The 19,446-nt window shown below is 41.1% G+C and overlaps 1 protein-coding gene across 1 annotated transcript; it reads left to right on the plus strand.

Annotated features, from left to right (window-relative positions):
• Window positions 1-9,961: 9,961 nt before the first annotated feature.
• LOC102718193 (thioredoxin-like 1-1, chloroplastic) lies at window positions 9,962-12,444 on the plus strand. The gene is made up of 4 exons (XM_006658084.3): window positions 9,962-11,170; window positions 11,361-11,537; window positions 11,661-11,825; window positions 11,926-12,444. Exons 1-4 carry the CDS (start codon window positions 10,961-10,963, stop codon window positions 12,196-12,198), a joined length of 825 nt encoding a protein of 274 aa, XP_006658147.1. The 5' UTR covers window positions 9,962-10,960; the 3' UTR covers window positions 12,199-12,444.
• The last annotated feature ends 7,002 nt before the right edge of the window (window positions 12,445-19,446 follow it).

Raw genomic sequence — 19,446 nt, forward strand, 5'->3', positions numbered from 1 at the left:
ACAGTACTTGTCATTTGGCTGACCAGATCAGTACGGAATACTACGTACCATTCTCGTACAAATATACCAGTAGATCCGTATATTTATTTATTAATTAATTAATTATCCCCAGGACAAGAGAAAAAAAAAGGAAAACAAACGTGCTCCCAGTTAATCGCGTAGTAATCACGAGAGAGATCAATGACGAGGGTGTGTGTATCTTCCAGGTTAATCTACGCGTTCTCTCTTCAAGGTGAGGCCATTAATTGAATTGGAGTAATTGTCAATAATTCCTGGGATATTTATGTCCGTAGCTAGGCAACTGCATGTATGTGTGTAAGTACCAGTACAAGCTGCATGTGTAGACAGTACTCTGTTCTGTTGATATCGTACTTACCTGAAATCCTTGTGTCACAAGACAAATCCTTCCAAACAACGACTTTACTTTGATGTTGCTTTAATTTCGAGATTCTTAATAATGTTTCTTCAATGGTAGTTTTCCCTCTTCTAATTAGTCTAGTCTAGCGTTGAGAGCTTCGAGGCCAAACCCACACGCTGCACCCTCTTTGTTATTAACTGCTACCTAGCTGAATCCAAATTGTGTTAGGGGTGATCGTTTGGATTTTTTTTAGAAAAAAAAGTCAAACCATATATTTACAAATGGAAAATAATTTATGAATAAAACTTTTATATATGTGTTCTTAATTATCTAATTAAAAGCCAAGACTAAAAAATAAAATATGGTGAAAAAAAACTAAAATCAACTTTAAACTTAATGTTGAAAAGCTAAATTTTGGTTTATAAACATAAGAAAATATTGATGGTATTGATCTAAGTTTTTTTCCTGATTACAAAGAAGGTGTATATGCACCTCACTAAGCATGCATACCTCTTTCACGTACCCACCTATGTATCAGCCCCATCTTTTCTCTTCTGCTTATGCTTATGAGCTAAAATTTAAATTTTTATCTTTAGATTTAGAGTTGATTTTAAGGTTTTTCATCGTAATTTATTTTTCAGCCTTAGATTTTAGATCGCAAACAAAGAGTACATAAAAATTTATTTTTTATTTACAAATATGTCCAAACAATCACCCCCTATACTTAACACATGCTCAATGGTAAATCTGTCGCTGATCCATCCCACTATATAATATTATCAAAAATTATATATCCACATATGCACGTAATGTTTGTGAAACTAAGATTTAATCCTAATAGATGAAGTCGTATATTTGTGTTTGAGCACTACTCAACCACGGTATCACTGGTGCTTTTCAGGTAATTAATCTACGTATATTACTACAAGTTTAAGGTTGTAGACCGCCTCTCTGCAAGTCTTTGAACTATGAATGAATGTAGCCAGAAGTAGGTACACGTTATAGACGAAATATATTTAAATCAAACTTGCTTGTTACTACTCGTTGCCACCAGCTTGTGGTTTTTGATTGACCTGAAAGTAACTTTCAGTCTGTCGTCAGCACCACAACGAACGGCTTTGACAAAGGCTACGATCGATGCATACATAAGTATACGTAGGATGTGTTTCTTTTAGTGTAGGAATGACAAACAAAGATTATTTAATTTTTTATAGTAATTTAATGGTGTAAAAATAAAATTAACTAATATAAATTTAAAATCTACCTTATAAATATGAGACAATAAATTTCTATGTGAAATTTTTAAAGAAAAAACACAACATTTAATATTTAGGAAAATATATGCATAAAAGCCGAGAAAAATCTATATCGTAGATGGCCATATGAATGCAATTATATATGATTGTGTCCTTTTGTTGACGAATGATGAAAGATTATCTGATTTTATAATATCTATTTAATGAAAGATGAAATACTACCTAATTTTGGGTATAATTAATTACTATAAATTATAAAAATATGAGATCATAAACTTTTATATATAATTTTTAGAAATATATCATTTAATTATTTGAAAAATATACGTGCATGAATCGCAAAAAAAAAGCTGATCACAATAATCCGGGCAGCCATAGTAGCGTACGAAGAGAGTTTTTGGTAGGCGACGCCACGAGGGAGAAAGTTGAAGCCTGGACGTATCATTCATGGGCCAGCTGCCAGCTAAGCTAAGCTCATGTATACGTACGTGTGTGTGTGGATGCTGCACTCACTCACGCCACGCGTGCGTGTCGACGTGTACTGGCTTAAATCCACAACCACGTGGAGCTCTGGGTCCCACGTGGCACCACTCATTGGGTCGTTCTTGTGTTGAAGAAAAATACAAAGTTGGGAGTAGATCGATGCGGACGCCATCTTGGACTCATGCCCCATGCATGCGTCCATCTCCATCTGTATCAGATTAATTGACGACGAGGGAATGTATCTACTAAATTACAGATAGGGATGTGTATTTCCATGTGGAGCCCTGTCATTTCAGTACCCAGTATTGTTACAGTATCTTTTACTATGTTTTACAAGTATGGGTGTAGTATATTATATTTATTTGAAACTTATATATTTACCGATTCATCTATTTCAATATGATATATTATACATAAATGTATTACAATGTTATATACTTTAGTTTTAATTTTATCCTATAAAATATCTACTACACATCTTATCAATATAGTATAAGAAAATCAGAACCGTTGGATTTAAAGTAACGGACGGTCCACGGTCATCGAAGGGTATATTTAAAAAAATCCCTCCAGTTTATGTTATAAGTTTGATTTGCAACCTATATATATATATATATATATATATATTGTTGGGTGGATGTTGCTTGGTTAATAAAAGGAGGACGAGCTGATCGAGATATATAGATTTGGTGTGAGTTGTACAGTACTCCATATTTGCAGGACCGCAAGCGCAAGTACCATGTTGATCTCTGCTAGCTCCAGGTGATCTTTTTTGCAATCAATGCAGATAGCAAAAAGTGCGAGATAGGAAAAGTGCAAAGCATCTCCAAGATATTTGTAGCTACAAGCTTACTGTTAGATAGGATCAAGCCATGGATATATCAACAAACACACATGCCTTGGCTTGGCTTCCATGGAACATCTATCTAACTACCATTAAGCATGCATGCATTCTTCACATGGCTTATTACCAGCATAATCTCATGGCCTATATAGCTAGCCATATCTGCTTGCTAGTGCTAGCTTGCACATCAGGACCACCCATTGCATCACCAACATGTCTACATTTATTTATTTAATTAGTATTAGGTAAGATTGTAATGGACACTGGACAATGCCTTTACTATGTATTAGAGTGTACCCCAAGTCCATGTGTACTAGCTAGCTAGCAGTATTTGTCCTCCACACTACGTAGACATGCTCATCTACGGCATGTTTTCACTCACATTTATTCTTGGTCTTCTAAAAAGGACCAACTAATTAGGTTGATGTTTTATTTCTCTTTTTAGACAATACTCATATTGATTGGTTTTGGTAGTACATTAGTTGGAGAATTAAGTGAACCACCCCGAGAAAACCGACCTGGTCTCTGCTGAATTTTTTGCCCTCTCTGGTTTAGTTTGCATTTGTCACTGTCAGTTTAAATGGGAGAAAGAAACCTAGTGAATTGATATTCTTGTCCATGCCTGCCTGATGAGAGAATTGAATGACGGCTAATTTCAGTTGTCAAGTCCCAGCCAAATGCTGCTCGAGTAAAAGATCTTGAAAGCAACTGATGAGAGCTTGTGAGAAGAAGAAAAAGAACAAGTGAACTTGTGAAAAGTACTCGCTGGCTAGTGGCTAATCCGTTACCAAGATGTGATTTTTTAGAGCTTTTACCAGTTCATCATTTTGAGTATTGACTGCTCCAGCGTATTTAAGCAGAGTTTCAGAAATCTGAAATACTGCTTCATAATTGGCAGTACCTGGGAAGAAGAAACATGTGCCGTTTTGCTGTTGGCACGTCAGCTGCTTTGGCTTGTCATAGCACTACTCCATCCACACATTCCGTTGCCAAATCATCAGGGAATAAAATTAAATGATTGGTTTGTTGTGTAGCAGGAGGAACATCATGCTTGTCAGGATAAATATTAATTCCTAGTCCTATGGATGATCCTATCCTGAAAATTAAGAGAACAGCCCAGGTGCATGGAATCTCTCTTCCTCTGATCCAAGGAGTTGGGGAGAGATGTGTGATCGATCTCTGATCTCTCTTGCAGCCATGCCACGTGTGATGCTTGAGTGTGCCACTTGGGCACTCGTGATGGCTCCGTTTCGTGGCCATCCGGTTAACAAGTGGCACACACTTGGGGCGTTGCTGCCGATAGCATCATCATCATCAGCAGCAGCAGCAGCATAGTGCTGCTGCTAATCCATTCGAGAGTTTGACAAGCAAAGGCTTTAGTTTAATCTCCAAGCAGATGTGTTCGTTCTCTTTCCGTGAACACGGACAAGCAACGGAAAGCATGCTGCATGTTTCCAATTGTTTTTTAAGGCAGTATTTGTTTAATGTGACATTAGATTAGGGGTGTGCTGCTCTGACGAATCCCTTTCAGCTACGCAGTGTTTTGATCCAGGAATTTAAGATTAGACAGACAGATGCAACGGGGGTTGATGTGTGCCTGGCTCGAGAGAGGTATTCAGTTCAGCCAAGGCACTCAAAATTAAACTTGTCGAAATGGACAACGCCAACCTTTCCCAGTTCCCGGTTCCCATTAATTCAAACAAGGAGAATATGCATGCAATCAGGATCGAATATCCTTGACACAAGTCAAGTTACTGATGATTGTTTATAAAGTGGTGTGATTAAATCAAGTTGAGTACTGGAGCAGTAGTAGTTTTTAGCAGCAAGCATACATATATATGCAAATGAAAGTGCAGTGCAGACAGAAGCTGATTGCAGGCACAAGTGACAAGAGAAGGCTTTCCAATTTGGCAATGACTTTATAACTGAGCAGATTAGTGGTGTGAAACCGGATATATATATATACTGACGTGCAAATCTTTTGCGCAAAAAGAAAAAAAAAACGGATATATATGCACAGCACGTAGAGCACTGAGGGATAAGTGCTAATGTGATCTGTATGAAGGTAGCTGGTGACGCTGATGGATAATTGGTGGCTGAAACGCGGAGAGGATGGATGATGGCATGGCAGTGCCAGCCGGAGATGCATTGCAGGGGAGTCAAACCGAGGGAGCAAATGCCATGTTTGCGCTTCAGGAAGGAATCAATTAAGTAACCGTAAAGTGAGCTCATCAAATGCCTATCTATCTAAATATCTATCTCTATCTTTGCTGTGATGAACTGGATATCAGTTGTACTCTAGCTAGTGCGACTATGCTAGCTAGCAAAGGGTATGGAGACGAGAGATCGAGGGAGCCCATGCATCACTGCCGCCCGGTGCCGGGGTTTCGGCTTGGAGAAAGCGTATCTGAACTCATTTTTTTTCGCTTCTACGTGTGTTTATAAAACTCTAATTTTTTAACCTAAAATTTTGATTTAATTTTGAGATTATTCTTTGTTAAAGTTTATTTTTTAGTTTCTACTTTTAGATCGCTAAGAATCCATATAAAAAAATTTAATAAATATGTTTTCATTTGTAAATATGTTTGTTTGGCTTTTTTTCATATTAACAGGATTTCCGGCTGCCTCACAAAGCACTTAACGCAAAGAACATGTAGAAAGGGATGAATTAGGCCAAGGCATATATAATATAACTGGGTAGACCAATAATACACTGCTCCCCTCCCAACAAATTTAAAACGAACATTAGTCTACTTAGATAATCAGACTTGAGCTACGACAATAACATCTTCATTACGGTCATGCACAGATTGCAAAGAAAATTAAAAAAAAAAGAAAGTAAGGCCTATTTCAGGAAGCCCAAATACTACAAGGCCCAGTTCATCTCGTAGTATTGGGCCATACATAAGCGAGAAATAGATGTAGGAAAATGTGCACCATAGGTCCCCAAGCATGCAACGAGCCCGAAAGCATGAAAAAGCCCAAAAATTATAAAACCCTAAAAGGCCCAATAAAACCCAGCCTGATCTGAGAGAGCCTAGGATGTCGGGTCAAACCCATGGATGTTCTTTTTCCTTCTTCTTTTGTCATGATTTTTCAATTTCAATTTTTACATGTACAATGTTTCTACACCGAATCTTTTTTTTATATTTATATTTTTATGTTTCTATGTATAGAGCATTTATACCAAATGTCTGTAGACATAAAATTCAACGTATGAAGTTTTCATGGTTTTTATTTTTCTTTTTGCTTACTAGGATGGCCGCCACATCAATGAAAATCACTCTCAATACTGCATAGTTTGTATTGTATTGAGAAGATGGAGGATATTTCTATCCAATTTTATGGATGAAAAGCGCGAATCAAATTCAAGCCTTACGAGGGATATAAAATGAACTTTTTGAATAGATATATCGTGACTCAATAGACGGTCCATCCAAAGTGACGAAGTAGCCGGATCGGAGGAGCCCATAGGCCAAGCCCAAACTAAACACACTGAACTAGCTGTTTCCGTATCATTCATTTTTTTAGATGGTCCCAAGCCCACCCGGACCATTGCTTGGATGCGCGCGCGCATGCGCCCCATGCTCATAGGCGTGCACGACGTAAACCTCGCTAGCTATATGGCTAGCTATGTACTAACATCTCTCGTAATAACACCATATTTAATCATTCGTTTTATTTAAAAAATTTATATAAAATTTTAAAAAAAATTAATCACACATAAAGTACTATTTATATTTTATCATCCAGTAACAATAAAAATATTAATTACAAAAAAATTTAAAACAAAATGAAGAGTCAAAATATTGTATCTAAAAACTAAAAAATAATTTTATTTTAGGACGGAAATAATAAAAATTTAGCTTTTGTATGAAAAAAACAAAACTAGGATCTTATATGACGTAAACCCAGGCTGGTAGCAGGGCGGACCTACTACAGACACTCCGTCGTCGTGTGCTGTGAAATGTGGGGGAGTAGGCAATGGATATGGAGGTGGTGACTGGAATCCGAGTCAGCGCCAGCCTGCAGCCTATCCAATCTAATCCAATTCATATGTAGTAGTATTAGGTGATATTTAGATTCGGAAAACTTTTAGGAGAAATGTCACGTTAATTGTTTGATCGAAAGGGGTTTTTGGACACGAATGAAAAAACAAATTTTACGGCTAGCCTAAAAACCGCAAGACGAATCTTTTTAGCCTAATTAATCCGGCATCAGCACATGCTCGTTACTGTAGCACTTATGACTAATCATGGACTAACTAGGCTCAAAAGATTCGTCTCAAAATTTCTTCCATAACTGTGTAATTAGTTTTTTTAGTTCACCTATATTTAATACTTTATTTATGTCTCGAAAAGTTCGATCTAATGTTTTTGAAAAAATCTTTTAGGAACTAGACAAGACCTTAGTAGGACCAGTGAGTACAGTGTGCCTGTCTCGAATCTTGTCCGTTTCTCTCGCTCGGCGCGGCGGTCTCTGGATGCCGCGCACGGTTTTGCATTTCTCCTCTCTTGGCCATGCATCTGCTCTGCTCTGCACCTTTTTTTTTCCCTAGAAAAAAACATTTCTGCATCTCGTCTTCGTCTTGTTGTTTCGGTCCATAATATTCTTTTTTTAAAAAAAGGTGGTTCCATCAGCAGCACACCCACATCCCTGCCTGCGGTTTTTGGGTACTCCTGCTCTCTGCGTGCGTTGCCTCCCGTCCTGTCTCCAATTTCGGCCGCACTCTTGCAACTATTTGATTGATCATAAGACCACTAATTATTTTGAAACCATGAGTGGTTTGTATTAATTGTGATGGAAAATTGGTAAGTGTGGGTGAAGCGTGTGTGTTGACTAATAAGGGTCAGGTCGCGAAATCTGTGTCCATAAAACGATGGTTTGGATTGTTTGTGTGCAGGTGCTTGGATCAACCTTGGTCAACGACAGATCACGATCAAACTCAGTGGGAGTTGTGATCTAACACGGTCGAGGACGTCGGGTGACAAGATAAGACACGGACACGTACACAATGGATGAACATCGTGCGGAACCACGGGATATTCACGAAGAAAATCGAAGAGTAGGAGGAACACATATGCATGCATAGCGGCATGTGTACACATGCATGGTCATGTACCTGCATGCACTATGAATATGCTTGTGCGAGCTAGCTAGCCGGAGTACGTATTGTGTGCATGCATGCACGCGTGCTGTGCACAAGCGAGCCGCTCGGGTGGCAGGGCAGCGCAAGCCTACATCCCAGCGCGCATACATGCGGCTCGGCCGCTGGCGTGCGGGCCGGAGAGGCTGGATTGCGCGCGGCTGTTTCGGCGCATGCAAGCTGAGGCGTGGGAGCTCGCTTGAGAATGGGCCCCGGGGGAATCGCAGACCAATCGGTGATGGACGCATGACCGAGCTGGCTGTTTCGTGCACGCACCAGAGGCAGTTGAAGGGTGGATCTTCTGTGGCTCGTGGGATCAGCTGAGAAAATCCTGAAAGTGAAGACGTGGCTCATTCTGAGGCCTTGTCTTGCATCCAACGGTTGTGAGGACTTGGAGTAGCCGCCAAGTTTCAGGGGTATTGTGGTCATTTTGCAATGGAGGATTAGCCCTATAAATAGGGAAGAGATGGTTGCTTGAGTTAGCAACTTTGGGATGCAACGGAAAATGTTCTCGAGAGTGGTTTGTTACTCTAGCTTGTGTTGGCTAGACGTGACAATAACTCTCATGAATTGTTATTATTAAGCTTGTGAACCAAGCTTTGTAAACTTCAAATGAAAATTGAAGTTTACTTATGAAATGAAATTTTATTTACCGCATTTAAATTTTACGTCTTCCGCATTTAAATTTCTGTCGATATTTCCTGCTCTGTTTTATTTTTGATATCTCCATTCTTGTCCTCCTATTTTTCACGGAGATATCTTTTCGGAGTTTTGCGATCGAATTGAGATTTTGTTTTTTTGGGGATAGTTACACTGTAGCTATATTCACCCCCTCTGTAGCCTAATCCGATCTCACAATTATTCATATACTCCCTATGCTCTTCGTCTCAAAGTCACACATCCCAATTCCCACAATGGAACGGGAGTATGAAAACTCTGCCACCACCGCAATCAACAAAGGGGTGATTTCAAACAATGGGGTGATTACAAACAATATGTTTGTAAAAAAATAATTTATGAATAAAATTTTTATATATGTATTTTTAGCTATCTAAAATACAAAACTGGAAAATAAACATCGGTAAAAACTATCCCCAAATCAATCTGAAACTTTAAAATTTGGTTTATTTTGTTTTTAAGTTGCTATAGACACGTCTATAAAATTTTACCAGTAAATTATTTTTTGTTTATAAAAAATATTTCCTTTTAATTCAAAAAAGCAAAATGAGATGGTATCCACTCCTACCATTCATTCGCAGTAACCTTTTCGGCGTATAGGTTTGCTATCAATAGGGGAAAATGACCCATTCGCATCCACTTAATGTTCCAACAATAGAGTCTACCAGATGTCATCATAACTGTTCCACCGTATTGTTTCTTACTCCTGCTGCTGCTAGGTTAACTGATTTTTCAAGAACAAATTTTAAACCACAGGAAAAATATGTGAGGCATGATTTGTTCACACCAAGAAAATTTGTACATCTAAGGGCCTATTTGGTAGAGCTCTAAACTCCGGATCCTAAATCCAAACTCTAACTCCAGTGAGAGCTGCTCCTGTGGGAGCTGGAGAGCAGATCAAAACTATTTGGCTAGCTTGGTCTGCTCCAGAACTCCTAAAAGAGAGAATACGAAGTAGATTGACAATAATAGCTTTGCGGATTATGTTTAGTCATGATTAAACCATGATTTAATTATGTTTCTTTTCATATAGTTGAATATTGATTATTTTTCTTTTGAACTTCAACAACACAATTATATGGTTATAAAATACTATATGATAGTTAACACATAATATAAGTATTACTAATAATATATAGTAGCATGAGTGGCAGATTTAAATAGTTACAATAAAATAATAAAGGGTAGTGGGTCTTTTTGCGTGGAGTGGGGCTGTGGAACAGCAAAAAACCAGCTCCACCTCTGTAGTTTATTTTTTAAGAGCAGCTCCGTCAACTCCGCTCTAAAAAAATTAAAATCTGTACCATTTAGCACAACTCTGACTCCAGTTAAGTTGGAGTTGAGAGCTTTGGTAACCGATATTCTAGTCAACGTACTCAACGAGAAAAATCGCTTCACCGACGGCAACGCACACCACCTACTCCAAACAAATCCACATGAAATTTGCACCAACGGTCAATCAGTTGAGAGGAAATTTATAGAATCAGTTCATGTAACAATAGATATTTTCATTGATACCATGATTCAATCATTTTAATGATTGTAGAGCCAATCAATACTTACAAAGAGAATTAACCAATATTAAAAATTCAAAAATTAAAGTGAGAAATCTTTTAAGTAATCTGAGCTAAACAAACTAGAGTAGTAAATTACAACGGATATTTGGTTGGGGTGGCGGTGGGTCAACCATCAACGCTCTCTTTCGCTGTAACGTGGTCCCCACCGGACAAGCTCCTCTTGACCGAAAAAAACACATTTGCCACACGTCCCCGGAGTGCACCACGAGACGGCCCAATCACACGTGGCATCCCAACCACCTACAGCTACCCACCGCTCGTGAGGCCCAGCTTTAATCTTATCCAAAATATATATCCACTCGGAGAGACCTTTTACCACCGCGCAGTAACTGCCCCGCCACGTGGATCCCCATCCCAACGTCCACCTATCATCCGACGGCCTCCACGATTTACCTCGCACGTGAAAGCCGTTGCGGTGAAAAGGTGAAAGGGGTAAAAAGCGTGCGCCTTTTTTTCCCCATCTGTTTCTGTTTCTCTCCTCCATTAAAAAGGCGCTTCTTTTCTTCGTTCTTCGTTCTTCGCCGCATCGCCCCCTCCGCCATTGTTAATCTCCTCTCTGACCTCTATCTCTGTTCTCTCTCGCGCGCTCGCACGCTGAAGAAGAAGAAGGTGGTAGCCATGGCTGAGGCACTGTGCAGCGGGAGCGTGGTGGCGTCTCCGTGCGGCGGGGAGGTCGGCGGCCGGGTGGTGAGGGGCGCGGCGGCGCTGGCGGAGTCCGTGCCGATTGGTGGGTACAGCAGCAGGAGCTCGTTCCCCGGTGGGAGGGTGGCGCTGACGGAGAAGAAGGCGAGGCTCCTGCCACGGAATCTCGAAGCGGCGCCTGGGCAGGTCTGTTCTGTTCGTCAGTTCAATCCGTGTTCTTCATCAGATTTTTCTTTTGGATTTATTTTTTTAGCTCTATGCTTTTGGATAAAACAAACATGCTATTTTTAACCGTTTTGGTGTTGGGATTCAGTTTTAGCAGTTGGAGTTTGCATGCTAAAATTTGAGTTTTTTGTTTGTTTGTTGGCTTCTCCAGATGAACCTGACGATTGGGAAGGCCATGAGGTGGTGGGAGAGGGGGCTGCAGCCCAACATGAGGGAGATCGAGTCGGCGCAAGACCTCGCCGACTCCCTCCTCAACGCCCGCGACAAGCTCGTCGTCGTCGACTTCTTCTCCCCCGGCTGCGGTGGCTGCCGCGCCCTACATCCCAAGGTAGAAGAGAACTACACCCAAATTCTGCTCTTTTTTTATTCAGTTTCCAAGAACAGCAAATGTTCCTTTGATTCTTTTCTTTGGTTCGTTTCGCTGATGATAATTTGTTCGATTGCCGTGCAGATTGCTCAACTAGCCGAGAAGAACCCGGAGGTGCTGTTCCTGCAAGTGAACTACGAGAAGCTCAAGTCAATGTGCTACAGCCTCCATGTCCATGTCCTCCCATTCTTCAGGTTCTACAGGGGAGCTCAGGGCCGTGTGAGCAGCTTCAGCTGCACCAACGCAACTGTAAGTCGGTCTCCCCAAATTCTGTTTCTGAAACCAAACCAACAGCAACTAGAAGTGGATTAATGTGCTAACCAGCTCGCTGGAATGTGTGTCTTTGCAGATCAAGAAGTTCAAGGATGCGCTCGCGAAGCATGGTCCGGACAGGTGTAGCCTTGGTCCGGCGAAGGGGCTCGAGGAGTCGGAGCTCATGGCGTTGGCTGCAAACAGGGACCTGAACTTCACCTACAGCCAAAAACAAGACCTTGTCCCGATTGCTGATGCCATCTTGAAGGAGGCTGCTGCACCTGGAGGCCCATGGCTGCCATTGCCCTCATCGACGACGCATCTGCTCACTCACGGATCTGAGAATTCGTTGTTGTCCTCTGGAAGATAGTCGGCGGTTCGACCGGCAAGGTCGCTTCAATTTGTACAGATTTTTCGCTTATTGTTGGCCCCGTTGTATGAGATGCAGATGTGCAGGACCAAGCTTTTATTTTGTGAGCCTGCTGAGTGCTACTCCAATTGTGTTGTACCAAGTCCTTGCTCGGGCATGAAAATTTCCTTGCCTGGCTGACATGTATGCGTCATGCTCTTGTCTGCATCGAGAATTAAACAAATGCTGGATTCATTCATGATTGAATCTCTTCGTGCCTGAATTCAGGTCTTGGATGTTGAATTCTGAATTTACCTTTTGGTGTCCAAAAACCAGAATGTTGGTACCTGAACCTGGAATCCTGGTTGCGGCATGATTCAGGAACGGAGATTAGTGCCTAATCATTTAACTAAGATGAGATGGGATTTATATTGTTTTCTCAAGTCTAATTGAGAGATGATGGATAAGGTAGAGTATGATTATTGCGAGTTGCAAGGTAAGGCTGTAGTAGGTCGTTGTCATTTGCACATGAGGGTGCCAGCTTTGTCATGTTACAGGTATTGATGATAGGCATGAATCGGCCGGCAATACACCTGTGTACCACCAGAAGACTCTGATGTTGCTGTTCCGATAGATAAGGGTAAAATCGTGATGTTGGGGTGTTTTATCTCGATAGAGACTTTGGAGCACAATTACAGAACTTCATGTTGGCGAAGAACAGCGATTGAAAAGAGTAGCAGTTGAGTGGCGAAAAATATCTGAAGCCTGATAAACCAACAACAGAGAGAAAGGGAGCAACCTTCCAATTCGCAAGTGCATCGTCAGTTTCTGATGCAGTCATGCTGTTGACGGTTCTTTAACTCGTTGCCCATCGTCTTTTCCTGTGTGTCTGAATCATCCATGAAACTGACTTGAAAAATATCCCAACTGTCTTCAGCACAATAGGACCGATAGATTTGTCTGGGATGCTCAATCTGCAATTTTAGATGGAACTTGTATAATCTTTCATGAAAATACTGCATCAGAGTCTTCAACTCAACAAGATCGATAGATCGTGTGGTCTGTGGAACGCTCAATTTTCTTCATGGATCTTAAAATCTTCCATGAAAATTCGGTATAATCTTTCATCCTGACTGCTACGGTGGCGAAGGCAAGGGAACCACCGCCGGCGATCGGGGAGGAGGGCCAGAAGGACGCTCGCTTCTATTTGGGCCGCTAGTTGCGGCTGCCCCAATTTGGGCCATCTGTGAAAGCCCAATAATTTCCGAGCCCATGAAACTGTTCAGCCCAGGAAATTCGGCCTCACCTCTTTGCATGGGCCGGTGCCTCTCTTTATGTATGGATCGATACCGGGCCGAAGCCGTGCTGCCACAAACGTTCGTGGGTCGTCTCTTACGTGTCGAACAGAAAGTGGGGCGGCTCGTCTCGAGGTGGGCCGCGTGAAGCACCTGGTTTTGCAGCATCGGACTGGAAGATCCAAAGAGAGGAAGCAGAATAAGTCACTTAGACTTGATACAAGTTTGGTTTTTGTCCGTAAACTACAAAAATAATATAATATGTCCCTCAACTTTAAAACTGACGAGATTCATCGGTGGTTTAGACAGTGGTTTTAGCTGATGTGGTGTCTATGTGAATGGTTTGACTTACTCCTCGTCCTACGTGGCAGTAATGTGGTACTAAAAGTAAAATATAAAAATAAAGATTTTAAAAATATGGTCTCCATACCAATTAGACAATTATCGGTGGGCCCACGCTCCCTTCTATCTCTACGGTGAGTTGGCGCCGCCTCCTCTCTTCCTCCTAGTCATCCTTGCCCCCCACATATTTTGTTTTATTTTTTAATTGTTAAATTTTCCTTCAGGTGCCACATCAGATAAAATCGAGTCAAATTAACTATGGAGGTGCCATTTTGGCTTAAACTATGTTCAAACCGTTTTGGATTTATTTTACACCAGTTTTGATAGTTGATAAACTCAATTTATCTAGTTTTTTTAATCGGAGGACGAAAATCGAATTCGTTTACCAGGTAAGAGACCTAATATGTACAGATTAACCAAATGTGTTTCTTTTTAGTACCTGATATTTTCCAAACTGACCAACCTGAACCTGAAGGTTCCATGGGCAAATCCAAAACCCCACATGCGACGACGCACTCGCATACGGCCAGGACAATGAAACTGCAAAGTTGCAAAGTATAAGACACGTTGCCCGACAATAATGCTTTTTCCCGGCACCACTTTTATCCACAAGCAATAACTTCATTTAATTTAATTGTCGTGTTACCAACGCATGCTAATATATAGTACTCCTACGTTACATTGTTGCTTGCGTCGCAATATACACGCATATTTTAGAATAAACGAACACGGCTGGAAAAAAGAACAGAAAAGGAGATCGACTCGTGCGAATGATTGATAGATATCTGGAGCAGATAGATATGGAAGTACAGTGGCGCTTGGTAGCTCTGCTCACAGCTAGCAGCAGGCAGCAGACAAGCGGTCCATTTCCCGTCGCTTTTCCTGCTTCTAGATCTACCGCTGCACCCTGTTGATGGCAGATATTCGCTGGCTTAATATAATGTAATTAACCAGCGAGGGTACTGTTGGTGAATTGACCTGTGGTCGAGCGGTTTTAACAGCGAAAGCTCGCCGCGCCGACGGCTAATCAAGCAGAGCAGAGGCACATGCGTGCGTGCGTGGATGAACCGGCCAGGCGACACCGCGACCAGCTATCCGTCCTCAGTAGCCTTAGCTCACGGCAACCTACTTACTGTAATCTCATCTCATGATCCAGGCATCTGCCTGTCTGCCTGTCTCATGCTCAAGCAAGCAGACACTGAACCCGATCGATCCATCTCCTTTTTTTTTTCAGATGTGAAGCGGACACTCGCTGGTGTGTGTTTTTCAATCGCTGATCGATGCATTGCATCCCAAACACACCCCGGCTGGACGCTGTCTGTCTGCCTGTACAAACAATTGTCGCTACATTGCTGTCATCTTACACTCACACACATGCATTGAATTGCTGACGAACAAGAACAATCATCAGTTTTGCACCAACTACCGGAAAACCTGCAATATAAAAGAATGCTACTCGTAGCCAAAAAGGGAGAGCTAGGCGAATGCGATGGAGAGGCAGCTGCTGCATGGGCATGGGCATGACACAGATTAGGCCAAGCAGCATTTGCTGACTGCCTGACACTTTACCACTTACCAGATGATGATAAACTGTACATTATTATCAGTGATTACTACAACTCTGGAGCCTGAACTGTTGATAGTCATACGCGCGCGAAAAGCAAGCTGCTGTGCCTGTGCATTATCAAAGCAATGAAGAAGAGGAGGAGGAGGGGGGGTCACCTTGGTTTTGTCTGCAGCTGCATGAAAGCATGCATATAGACTTAGTCTGCTGTGATGACAGCATGCATGCATTTTGCTGCGTCTGGCGGGGAGCAAAAACAAAAGGCAAGTCGGCCCTCAGGTTCCTTGTCTCTTGCTGATCACCTCTCTCGCTAAGAAATGAATTAAAATTTGTCAGCAGCTGGGTCATCAGGGCAGCTTGTGTGCTGGGCTTTTGGGGAGCAACCGGTGCCCTGCCCTGCCCACCAGGGAGTTCCTCCTCCTCCCTCCTGTCCAATGATTCCCTTGTACACTGCTGTTCATCGATCCCTTCGTCTTCCTCTAGATCGATTGATCGATGTTGCAGCGAAAAAATTAATTAAACCGTGTAAAATTGAGAGGGAATATATCGCACGAACGCATGCATGCTGCTAGCGGTGTGTCTGGACGCGACAGCGGATCGTGCCGTGTTTTGCCCTGCGCTACGTACCATGGCCGGCTTCCTTCTATCCAATCAACACTGCAAGCTGCAACACAGGGAACTGTCCATCACTCCACTCCACTGCATCTGCCAACTGGGATATCTGTGTTATAGTTGAGCCAGGAGCATCGCCAACTACCTCTGATTTACCGTTAGCCATTGCTGTCCATCTGTTCTACCCATTCTCCTCATCCAGATTTCATTCCATCTACCACCTCTCGATCCGTTCCAAAATATAATAATTTTACGATTTGAAGCGCTCCTCGTGATCTACATATTTACCTTCCCGGCCCACTCTAGCTCCTCATCACCACACCCATCAGGTGCTCGCACTTGCTAGTCTTAATTGGCAACTTAACATTCTTCACTCATTGAGGGCTGCAACGGTGAGCAAGTCAATTATTCCCTACAGATAGATTTTTCCGTTTTGGACAACGACACGATCTTCTATTTTACTACGATTTTACACATATATATATATATACACATATATATATATTATTTATTTTTATTAAATCACTCTTTATGATATATCTGTACATATTGTCCTAGTTTTCTTAAACTAAATAATTTAAAATTATTAATAATCAATGTTTTAAAAGTTTAATCATATACTTATCCAAACAACAGGAATTATGAAACTAGAGGCAGTACATTCCATCACCAAAACTGTTCGTCCATAGGGTGGTCACCCTTGTCACACCGAGCTGATCTATATCTATGCATGGCACCCGTGGGGAAGCATACATATAAGTATGTTTGCATGCTTGTGGGCAAATATAGAATGGAATATTTAAAGTTCTCAAATTTGTTTGTAACTTTTTTTATGTTTATTTCGATGTGAATGACATGCAAGAGGCTTGAATATGGTTCCACATGTTTCTTAAATGAAAACATGGTCAATAATTTAATATAAATTTTATTTTTTTTCCACTTAAGGGCGCAGGAGCGCTCTAGAGTATGTTTAATGGACTTTTGGTATATAATAGATTCCAAAATATTTCTTTTTCTTCCACAATGCTATTTTTTTTTAAAATTTTCACGGGGGGAGAGATTCCCCACCTGCATTTAAATTATAACAGATTAAAAAGAATGTACATTTGCCGTATTTGCTACAGCTCGGCACAATACATCCTTCCAATGGGAGGTTACAAAGCGATCTTCTATTTAAAGCGTTCTGCCCACATCGTAGAACGCCCACATCGTTACATCTTGAACTTAGTAGCCTTGCCGGAGATGGTTATAGATCGTTGAAAATCACGTCAGAGCCCTTATTCAAAGAGCTTGGCGTGATCATCTAATACCATATGCCATTGTAAAGCACTAATTCAATCCCAAAATATGCGTATTTTTTAGATTTAAAATTCGCACCATAATATAAGCATCCAAACGATGATACCTATGATTTTCCTTAATCCCGATGTTCTACAACCAATTATGCGATTGTAAAGATAATATGAACAATTCAAAATTTTAAATTCTAACTATTGAAGTGACCAGAAGAGAATATTTCGGCTAAACCATAGTAGTTTCTAGACAGTGTAGAAATGATTATATTTTGTCACGGAGGTATTAGAGTGTAATGAGCGGATGGTACAGCTCAGCTTAGTCACTCTGAAAGTAATGGGAATTGTGAAGTATGGTATTGCCACTTAGGGTTTCCTCTTTCATAAGGGCATGTCTTGACCTTGGAGTTCATTCCACTCTCGTCCAAAGTTAATTTCCCCATTTCATCCATGATCCATTGTTCCGACATGACCCGAACATACGGAGAGATAAAGGGGCCATGCATGTCCCCCTCATGATATCTCGCTGCTAGCTTTTAGGATCCAGCACAAGCTGCTGCTGCTCCAAAAATATTCTGCAGTGCAAAGATGAATTATTCGATCGATCGGTCCAGCCACTCGATCAGCAACACCATAATAATTAAATACTCCCTCTGATTTTAATAATAGATAGCTCCGTTGATTTTCGGCTACACGTTTAACGGTTCGTCTTATTTTAAAATTATTAAAAACACTGAGTTATTTTTAAAACATATTTAGTTATAAATGCAATCACAATAAAATAAATCAATAATTATATAAATTTTAAAATATAACGAATGGTCAAACGTGTAATAAAAAGTCAACTACGTTACGTTATAAAAGTACGGAGGGGAGTACTTTCTAGGTTGTACATGTTGTTTATTTGCTATACAGTACAAATGATCAATCGAGATAGATCGTTTTTTGAGATACTTGCAATACTTGCACCATGTTCTCTAATTTTCCACATCAATCTATAGGACCAGGAGTGTGTGTGTGTATATATATATATATATATATATATATATATATATATATATATATATATATATATATATATGAAGCATCTATTCTATTACCAGGTGTAGCTACTCCGTTCACGTCTAAGGTGCATAAACACATTTATACATATTTTTTCTCTCTTCCAACAGAAAGTACAAACACATCTATAGTTATATTATTCATATGAGATTTAATAGTGTCCATACTTTTTATTGGGTGAGAGCAGAAACAATGTAAATTTTTTTCAGACGTGAAAGGAGTAGATACACCTGATAGTAGGATAGATGTTTCATATATATATATATATATATATATATATATATATATATAGAGTTTTGCTACCCTGAGTTACAACTCAGGGGGTCTTGCGTGCGTCAGGATCTGGGCCGTCCGCCGTGCGCCAAGATTCGTGCGGATGGAGGCTGAAAAATTGAATCCCGGAGGCGCCCCCTTCCTCTGCACCTGTCTCTCATTTCTTTTCCTTTCTTTCTCACTCTTCCTTCCCCATCTTTCTCTTTCTTCCTCACCTAGCTGCAGCGTCCTCGCACTCACAAGGAAGCCCTAGATCTGAAGCCTACCGGGAAGCCGCCGCCGCCGGCGGCGGCAAGGTCCGGTACAGCCGACGCTAGCTCCGGCGATGAAGCCCAGCTGCTGCCACCCCCTGTCCCAGCCGTAGAAACCCAGCGCCTCCCATGGACGCGTCATCGCAACCCACCTCGATTTGATTTCGTCTTCCCATCCAAAAACCGAGCAAATCGAAACCCAAGCTCTGGTCCTCCCCTCCCTGCCTCATTCTTGCTGTCGCAAACGGTGGGCACGCTCCGGCGAGCGATGCAGTGAAGTCGTCTGCCTCCCTCCGTAAGGTATGATTTTATACTGGGTATTTAAACTGCTCAATTAAAATGTGGGTGCAGTGTTTCAGTTAATTAAATACTTATTTAAACTTGGGATTTAAACTGGTTAATTAAAATGTGGCCCACGCCCCGGCAAGCGCTGCAGTGAAAAAGTGTTAATCTTTGCTTATTCAATTTATGATGAGAAACATATTACTGATCACCGTGAATACTTAAATCAAGTAATGAAAATTGTGCACATGTTGTTTACTTGCATCAAGTAATTGTCTTACTTTCTGACTTGCAAG

Source organism: Oryza brachyantha, chromosome 7, assembly GCF_000231095.2.
Source record: "Oryza brachyantha chromosome 7, ObraRS2, whole genome shotgun sequence".
NCBI lineage: Eukaryota > Viridiplantae > Streptophyta > Magnoliopsida > Poales > Poaceae > Oryza > Oryza brachyantha.